General features: G+C 40.2%; 1 protein-coding gene across 1 annotated transcript; it reads right to left on the reverse strand.

Moving 5' to 3' along the window:
• Positions 1-9,380: 9,380 nt before the first annotated feature.
• Positions 9,381-9,905, reverse strand: LOC139196810 (uncharacterized). Its single transcript, XM_070823152.1, has one exon. It carries the CDS (start codon positions 9,903-9,905, stop codon positions 9,381-9,383), a length of 525 nt encoding a protein of 174 aa, XP_070679253.1.
• Positions 9,906-10,136: the final 231 nt, after the last annotated feature.

The following is a 10,136-nucleotide window of genomic DNA, read 5'->3' on the forward strand; positions in this document are numbered from 1 at the left end:
AATCACCCAAAGAGAGGGCCTTCATTCCTTGCATCTTAAATCTATGGATTTGGATGGATGAAAAGGTTTCTCCAAGTTCCCAAAATTGAGAACCTCTAAGTCTCTTCACCAAGGTTAGATTGGAGAAGAAATGAGTGACCTTGGAGTAGTGGGATTGCTAGATGCACCCTCCAAGGGGCCGGCCTCTTTAGAGAGAAATGGAGAGACATGTTCTCTCCAATTTTCTCCAAAACAAACCCTAAATGAATTTTGGCTATAAAGTCATATTTATACCTTTATTCATTTGAGTGGCAAACTTGTAAATAAGTCCAAGTTCACTACCCTTAACAATATGGCCGGCCTTAGGGTGTATTTGGGTTGTTTGGGCCTTTGTGAATATTTAGTCATTAAGTTGTCATACAACTTAAGTCAATGGGCTTGACGTTCGAAGCCCATTGGGCCTTAAGGTCCAAAAACTATCCCGAGGTCTTTAACGAACTTATTCGTTTGATTAATTAACAAATTAATTAATCCTTGCTATAAATAATTAAACCATTTAATTATTCTTACTCATCTCCATTGTTTCTTCAATCTTCACCTTACACGGTGTACGATCCATTAGGTTCCTTTCAGCGAGGCAGTGGGCAATTAAAACCATTTCACATCGATTGTGAATTGAAACTTACTTTCAATTCTCCCTTTAGTGATTACACACGTTTAGGGCTTCAACAAACCATGAGTGACACCTAGCAGCATATCATGGTTACCCAAGCTAATCAGAAGAGGTGGAGAACCTATTCAGTTTAGGATTACAAATGCAATACGGTCTTTCTCTAATACAATACTCTTGACCACATTGTTTGGTTTGATAATTTATTTATTCATGTCTACTATCCAATGTGATTCGTGTGCTTATATGATTACCTTGAATGTGATTTGGAACGCCTTCCTAAATCTCATTCATACTTTGGCCAAAGATTCTTAATCATATCATAGAGTATTCTCCCTCAAACCGTTTGAAGGTTAGAGATCCCTTGTTGCGCATTCACTTGCCTCCATGACTAAGTGGCTTAACCCCAACGATGCCGTGGACACCCCGATGGGGTGACTTTGACATAATCAAAGATTAAGGACTTAACCACAAGACAACTATGATGCCTCAGGTCAAAGGACTACTTTGCATTATCCCAACCATGAGTTCTCATGTGACATGAATATGAGAACTCTTCGTTGATCGTGTTCAGTGAACTCATTCTCTATTGAGCACCTACGTACTTGTCTTAATGTCACACACATCAATGACTCGAGACTAGTCACTCTCCCTGAGAGAAGACACAGCACGTACTGATCTTAACGGACTGTCAATGCCCAATTGGCAATCCTATGATCAGGAACGTTTAGGATGTGTCTACGAAAGAATGGTCTTATGAATCTAACTTCTTTAGATCGTATTCTTCCAATCACATATTCCTTGGACTTATTGTTTAAGCATATAACATTTATATGAGACGGCTCAAACAATAATCTTTGCCCTTTATCGTTAAACTAGATTAGTTTAACATGTGAAATGTCCGTAAAGTATCATCATATGATTGGTTTTAGGGCACATTTCCAACATAAACTACTAGAAAATAAAACCCTACCTTGAAAGTCTTAGAATAAAACTAGGAAACGTAATTAAATGGTAAAATAGAAAATAAAAGGTTTCATATTTGAACTAGAATTCGGAGTGACCAGAAAATTAGTCTTTTGACTGACCAAGTCAACTCCGATTTTGTCCCAAAAGTTCTATTTTGAAAGCTGAAGATGTCCCCTACAAATCCTCATAAGGAATCTTCCTCAAAATATGCCATATTGACCTCCAAAATACACAAAACGTACAGAAACGTCAATCTGGGAAAGCTGACCGCTGGGTCTTCTTTTCTTTGCCATGGTCAAACAGTAGAAAAATCTAGAATTTTGATACAAGCATCTTGAAAGACTCACGAACATCAATTGGAATCACTCCAAATTTCATCCGTTTGATCATTTTTTGCTCCAGAGGAAGTCGAATGTCCTACATTGAAAATACATAACAAAGTATCAAAATGCACACATAATAACAAATAAATTAATACTAAGAATAGGGTAAAATATATAGTATAATATCGACTCATCAATTTATTTTTATTCTTTTAATAAAAAGCGATCGCTTTATAGAAATTATGTTAGGAGTATGAATAAAAATAAGGTTTGTTGTGGGGCTTATTCATTTTTATTTATGCAAAAGTCGCACAACTACGGCCCACCAACGTCGAAGCCCAAACTAGGGCTCGAACGACCATCTCATTTTACTCCAACATGTTTGAAGCCTCGAATAGAAATCCCTCCAAAGCACGTTGCCATGCAGACGACCAAATTCAAGAATATATCGCCTTTTAAATGCCTATGCACGCATCATCTGACACATTGATGTCACCACCGTGATTGTGTGAACCGCTGCAAGACATAGCTGGAGGCCACCAATTAGGAATTTCAGTCACTGTTAGCGCCAAATGACTGATTTATCCGTGCTCCAACTTAGCAATATGATTAAGGTTGCTCATTCTCCAATTCCTATAATAGAGGCAAAGACCTTCAAGTTGCAGACCTTTCTCAAATTCAATCTTTATGATAAAACAATACCTTAAGTGTTCATTCAACCAAACCCACTTTTTTTTCAACACAAATCCAATTACTCTTCAACAAAACTATCTTAGCTCTTCAACTACAATATCAAAAACTTCCTCTAAAGCAAACACTTACCTATGATCCTTCAGATCTAAGACTCTTATAACATTGCCACCCTATTGCATGATTCGGTTGATCTACAATTCCAACCACCCTAATTCCCTATTAGAGACGTATGTTTTGCACTAAGTTTAATCCAACACCAGTTATCTCGATGAACTCCTCTAGCATTATCTTGCCCTTCATGGCCTGAATCTTGCTTTTACTATTTTTTACATTTCCAGTCGATTTACATTTCAAGTTATGTATCTTGTCACGTCTGCCTAGATTTTATCTTTGTGAATGTTTGTAATCTTGACTCCATCATGTAAAAGATTATATTCTGTTTCTCACTTTAGTTTCCATTTCACTTTTATTTACTTTTTAGGCAAGCATATACAAAGTTACACTGATTTTATGTCCTCTTTCACTCAAAGCACATAAAAGAACTTAACCGAACCAGTGTCCCTCTCGGTGCACAATCATTTCGTTAGGAAGTTAAACTTACTTGCAATTTTCACACACACTCTAACATAAACATTGTATGTTGACAGCTCCCAACAATGGCCTATTCTCTCTTTCTCTCGAGCCATCCCATGGCACCAAAACAGAAAGCAACACTCAAAACAAATAAGTGTTGAACCCAATCCGAACTTCGTTTGAGTTTTAACACAAAACAAATTCTGTAGGAGGTACGTTGTTGTCCTTATCATCAAACCACCCTTATTGCATTGCATTAGTTTATAGTAATGCAAGGATCATATATGATTCCCAACGATCTTCTTCTCTGGACTGGGAACAAAAAATGCGTCCGCTAAGCAAACCCCCACTTCTCCAAGATAACAACATTGCAAACATATATAGCCGTCCTATTAATAATTGTTGTGGATGCAAATTTCCGCCATCTTCTTCTTAGACAAAATTACACCTACAAAACAAATAACACCTTAGGTCAAGGCCAAGAGCCTCATTCGCCCATGATGAATAGGGGGCTTTGGCCGAAAAACCTCCGATGCTAAAATTAGAATTTTGAGGGAAAAGTGACTAGAGAGTTTTTGGAATTTTGCAAGAGAATGAGAAATCGTTTTTAGGAGAGAATGGTGACCAGCCATTTAGGTATTTTTGGGGATATGGCCAACCCTATTAGGAGAATAGAGACCGGCCATTTAGGTATTTTTGGGGTGTAAATTGTGGTTAATTAGCCATTAATAGATTAATTAGGTAATAAATCTATTAATTGACTAATTAACATATTTTGAAAGAAATTATTTGGGGAGTTATGGAATGATTAAGATAATTAGCTAATTGACTAGCTAAAAAAGGGAAAATGAGGTAAAAAATATATGGAATGAAATAGGTTTTGGGAGTTACCTTGTAGGAGAGATTTGATGAGATAGGTTTTGAATTGTTACCTATTTTGGGCACTTTTGACTTGGTTGAGGGATGATTACCCATTGCTTGCGCGTAGGAATCCTATTATGCCTCAAGAGTATTTTTGTCCTCTTTTGTCCAAAAATCCACGTGGCGCCTTGTGATTATTTTTGGCTCCACAAATGGCCCCACACCTGTTGGGCTACTTGTAGGAAAGGGCAACAGGTGTAGAGATCTTCTTGCTTAAGAAAACGTAGGACTGCTTCCTAGTTTAATGTAGATTCCCTCTTTAATAGGAAATTAGATCCTTATAGGAAAAGGAAATAAATTTCTCTCAAAGCCTATTTAAGTCCACCTTAAATGGGTTATTAAATCAGCTTTGGATAGCGATTTATTCTACCCTACAAGAGAGAGAGAGCTTAAAGGATCTCTGTTCCCCCTCCTTTAGCAATCTTCTACATCTTACCCTTGCAAAGAATCGTCTTTCGTTGATTTCTTCATTTTCTCCGTGCCGCACCAATGTTAGAAAAATTTAATTTTTCTTGTTTTTTTCTTGGATAGTACTATCGCGGAGCAGCCGCCGGGTTGGTGAGGCACGTCGGTTGGTAGGGGCCAAAAGTCGACTCGGCAAAGGCTAATGAGGTGTTGTTACAGGGACCACTGCTTTAGGCTGCTCAACTTAGCTAGAGCCATGGACAGCTTGTGCGGCTGGGGCCACAGATTGAAGCACTGGGATGTAGTGTTAGACGGGCTCCATGGCTTATGTCTTTTGGGCTCTTAGTCTTGACGCGGGCTAGGCCGGTGATTGAGAGAAAGGAGAAGGTCTTGGGCCTCATGAGCTACTGGAATGCTGGGCATGGAGGCCTCCTGCCTGCATGAATGATAGGTTGAGCTCTCTGCTGAGTATTATGAATGGCGTTGACTACTTAGTTTTCTTCCTCGGGAGAAAGGTGGACTGGTCCTGAAAGATGAGGTAAAGATGATCAAGGTAAATGCATTGACTCCTTTGATCGCTGTCGTGGAGCCTACTATGAATGAAGGTGGAAAGAAGAGATCTTCCCCGCCTACTCAAGAGATGCCAGTTGAGAAAAACTAAAAACTTCCTCAGTTGCTCATGAGGGTCTGTCTGCTGCCGAGATGCCTGTGATTGACATAACTTCTTCCAATGGGAAGAAAAAATGAGGCCGCTAGATCTGAGCCTGTGGCGCCTGCCATGTCAAGAATGACTAGTACGATTGCTGATAGGATTGCTTAGCAAAAAGGTCTTGTCATGCCCCCAGTGCCGAAGTCTATACCAAGATGTCTGTTGGGAGCTAAGTCTGGTTCACCTTTGGAGAGGCTTGCTACTATGAATAGCGATAAGGTGGACTTTGCTACTAAAGTGGCGCTAAGGCCCACTCTCTTTGCTGTTGAGACTGATTTGCCTACTAAGAAGGAGGAGACTGCTGGCGTGGACAGCTGTGAGAAATCCACTAAGCCTACTTTTGGGGAGGTTGCTGAGATCTGTGTGCTTTTACGCTTGTGCCAAGTTTGTTGATGGCAGTAGAAAGGTTGTTTGCCTAAGGTCGTTTGTGAAGCATACGACCTAATATAGAATGGCTGCTTTGCTTACTATGATGCATATATAGCAAGGTTGCCAAGGAGATGGTGAAGACCATGGCATATGAAGCTTATTCCTCAGCCGAGGAGATTAAGAGGTTGGATTATGAGCTTGTTGCTTTGAAAGGGTCTAATATTTCTGCCCCCACTTCTCTGCAGCTTGAGACCTCTCACCACGAGATCATTGACTTGAAGACTAAGCTTGACGCAATCCAAGTTAAGTATGAAAGTGTAGAGAAGGAGATTGGATGTTACATACCATAGATTCAAGATCTTGAGTTTGCAGTTTCTAAGCTTCGTTTCGCTGCTTATGCAAAAGGATGAAGAGTGCTGCTTATAATCAAATGATCCACTTCAAGAGAATCGTCGATAAGCTTGAACCCCAAGTGTTGGAACTTCAAGGTGTACTGAAAATCAACAAAAGTTTGAAGAAAGAAGTGCATGAGCTGCAACGTGTCCGTGTTGGTCTGCTTTAGAAGAATGAGCAGCTGAAGGGTGAGAAAGACGGGCTTGAGGTTTCGAGACCTTCTCAATTTCTCTGGAAGACTTGCTTGCTTTTACTTTTAAGGCTTCTATTGGTGAAGTAGTTAGAGAAGTTAGTGGCTGGGCTAGGGCAGCCAGGGGAGAAGTGCCGAATGATGCCATTGCTAAGAGTGTCGCGGCTGCTGAAGGTGTGGTGACCGAGTAGTCATGGGATGTCCAAGCTGCTGTAGTCTTTTAGTTAGCCTTTAGGATTTTATTTGTTTTTCTTTGTAGCTCTTATTTTGCTTGAACTTTTTCGGCCTTTGCTAATTGTTTATAAACATCATTCCTTAGCTTTTCTTCATCTTCACTTCTTTTGTTCATGCCTTAACCTTTAGACTTGATAGACCAGTGGCAGGCATGCTACTTTTTTATAAGCATACAAGCTTGCGTAGCCTATGCAGCCATAGGTGTTGGTGTAGAACTTTGCAAAGTTGTTAGCCATAGAGTTGGTAGCCGAATGCCTTATTTACAGAAGTAGACAAGTCTGCGTGACCATTAGGTTGTTAACCTTGGCTTTCTCCAATTCCGTAAGTTGCGTAACAAGTATCACAACACTTTAGGACTTGGTGTAGGTTGTTCCGCACTTGGCAGAGGTGAAGCTTATCGACTACATAGCATGTCAGCAGTGGATAAAGCTTCGTATATGCACACTAGCTTCTTCAACCTTTCACAAGAATGTGAGGTTCTATAAGTCTAGAGTGGTTTTACTGCTTGAAGGACAAGCCCTAGGCAGTCTTCCAGAAGCCGTAGGCTACCTTAGTACACTCGGTAGCAACTTTAGGGTTCCAGGGCAGCCGTCTGTAGAGCGTATTATGTAATGTGCCCCCTTCATCTCTCGGGCCTAGTTCCCCGCAGATTAGGCAAAGAGACCCAAAATCCTTCAATTAGCTAAGCCTTGAAAAAGACCATTGTGACTACTTCTAGGAATTTCGATGCAAGCCATCGTGCATCTAGTTATACTAGGGCAGCCAGGCTCATCGACATCTCGATATTCAGAGTGTAGAGTTTAGCCTCCCGTCTTAAAGAGCTGACCCATATGGCTGTAGGGGAATTGGTTGGTCATTCGGGGGTGCAATTCCTGTGATGAGTCCCTAAGAAGGGCGTGATCTTTTTCTGAAGTGCAGGAGTGATCAGTTGTTGTAAGCATGTAGCCGAAACAAGTTGTCATTACTTCTGAATTCCTTATTGAAAAATGAGTGAAACGAACGAGAACTTAGTTGTAAGGTATGTTGGAAATGTGCCCTAAAACCAATCATATGATGATACTTTACGGACATTTCACATGTTAAACTAATCTAGTTTAATATCAAGGGCAAAGATTATTGTTTCAAGCCGTCTCATATAAATGTTATATGCTTAAACGATAAGTCCAAGGAATATGTAATTAGGAGAATGTAATTTAAACAAGTTAGATTCATGAGACCATTCTCTTTCGTATACATATCCTAAACGTTCCTGATCATTGGATTGCCAATTGGCCATTGACAGTCCGTTAAGATCAGTACGTGCTATGTATTCTCTTAGGGAAAGTGACTAGTCTCGAGTCATTGGTGTGGTTGACACCAAGACAAGCATGTAGGTGCTCAATAGAGAATGAGTCCACTGAACATGATCAACAAGAAGTTCTCATACTCATGTCACATGAGAACTCATGGTTGGGATAATGCAAAGTAGTCCTTTGACCTGAGGCATCATAGTTGTCTTGTGGTTAGGTCTTTGATCTTTGACTATGTCAAAGTCACTTCGTTAGAGGGTGTCCACAGCATAGTTGGGGTTAAGCCACTTAGCCATGGAGGTAAGTGAATGCGCAACAAGGGATCTCTAACCTTCAAATTGTTTGAGGGAGAATACTCTATGATATGATTAAGAATCTCTGGCCAGAGTATGAATAAGATTTAGGAAGTCATTCCAAATCACATTCAAGGTAATCATATAAGTAAAATAATCACATTGGATAGTAGACATGAATAAACTATCAAACCAAACAATGTGGTTAAGAGTATTGTATTAGAGAAAGACCGTATTGGATTGTAATCCTAAACTGAATAGGTTCTCCGCCTCTTCTGATTAGCTTGGGTAACCATGACATACTGCTAGGTGTCACTCATAGCTTGTGGAAGCCCTAAACGTGTATAAACACTAAAGGGGGAATTGAAGGTAAGTTTCAATTCACAATCGATTTGAAATAGTTCTAATCGCCCACTGCCTTGCTAAAAGGAACCTAATGGATCGTACACCGTGTAAGGTAGAGATTGAAGAAATAACGGAGATGAGTAAGGATAATTAAATGGTTTAATTATTTATGGCAATGATTAATTAATATGTTAATTAATCAAACGAATAAAGTTCGTTAAAGACCTTGGGTTAGTTTTGGGCCTCAAGGCCCAATAGGCTTTGAACGTCAAGCCCATTGACTTAACTTGTATGACAACTTAATGACTAAATATTCACAAAGGCCTAAATAGCCCAATAACACCTTATGGCCGGCCATATTGATAAAGGACTGGGTTTTGGACTTATTACAAGTTTGCCACTCCAATAAAGGTAGGTATAAATATGACTTTATAGCCTTTTCTTCATTAGGGTTTCTTTTGGAAAAAATTGGAGAGAACATGTCTCTCCCTTTCTCTCTAAGAGGCCGGCCCCCTTGGAGGAGATTAGCTAGCAATCTCTCATCCTCCAAGGTCACTCATCTCTTCTTCATGTCCCTTTTTGGTGTGGAAAATTAGAGGTTCTCAACTTTGGGAACTTGGAGAATCCTTTCTACCATCCTCCTCCAAGAAATCGATGGAACTAAGAAGCAAGGAATGAAGGCCCTCTCCTTGGGTGATTAGCCTTTACTTATGCAAAGAGGAATCAACAAAGGTATAAAATATCTCAACTCACTATGTTCTTGAGTTGAGTCTTGGTTCACCTTTCTACTAGGCTTTGAATTTCATGGGTAATGTTTTGTTTTTGAGTGCATACAAGCATGATTCCACCTTTAAATGTTAATTGCATGCCATAGATGTTGCTCAAATGAACATGTTTTTCACAAAATTTCCTTCAAGGTAAGAACTACATAACAACTGGATAGTCTTTGGCTTGTGAGGTGGTGCCCGTCAAGGTGCTTAAGTCTTCAGGCTTTAATGTAGTGGGAGGTCACATATGGTACTTCCTTAGATTATAGGCACTCTACTGTTTTTTTTATCATTTTGTTGTTTCTTAGTGGCGAGGGTGTAATTACTCTTACCGCCTACTCTGCTAATCTTGTACGGACCTTCCCAGATGGGATCCATCTTTTTGGAGCTTTCTTTGCGGGCAATGATGAAGGATTTTCTTAGGACTAGATCTTCAGGCTGGAACAGCCGGATCTTGGCCCTTTTGTTATAACTAGAAAGGAGATGCTGCTGGTAGGCTACAATACGGGTGATGGTTTGCCCACGCTTCTCATCTGCCAGATCTAAGCTTGTGGCCATCTCCTTACTGTTCGGTTGCTCATCTTTTGGTGGTGCGATATGCCCATAGACATCCGGGGAGTTCGTCTGGCCATTTTCCCTTCTTGTTGGTAGAGATTTCTTGAGGAAGTTCAGAACCATCTTATTAGATCCTTTAGCCTGTCTATTGTCTTGAGGATATCTTGGGATGAACATGTGCTGCTTGATGGCATATTTTTGGAAAAGCTTCGCTAAATCTTTGCCCATAAATTACGGGCCGTTGTCGATGATGATGGATTGAAGGATGTCAAATCGGTAAATGATGTTCCTTCATATGGAGCGCTCTATGTCCATCTATGTCGTGGCCGTCATGGGCTCTGCTTCTACATATTTGGAGAACTAATAGGTTGCCACGATTATCATGCATCTACCTTTAATAGCAGGTGGCATAGGTTCTACCAAGTCGATTGCATACTGCATGAATGGCCACAAACTCGT

This window comes from Malus domestica, chromosome 06, assembly GCF_042453785.1.
Source record: "Malus domestica chromosome 06, GDT2T_hap1".
NCBI classification, from domain to species: Eukaryota; Viridiplantae; Streptophyta; class Magnoliopsida; order Rosales; family Rosaceae; genus Malus; species Malus domestica.

Bases quoted from the DNA above. Each gene is read 5' to 3' on its own strand.
- LOC139196810 (XM_070823152.1), bottom strand. From the start codon at position 9,905: ATGGGCAAAGATTTAGCGAAGCTTTTCCAAAAATATGCCATCAAGCAG.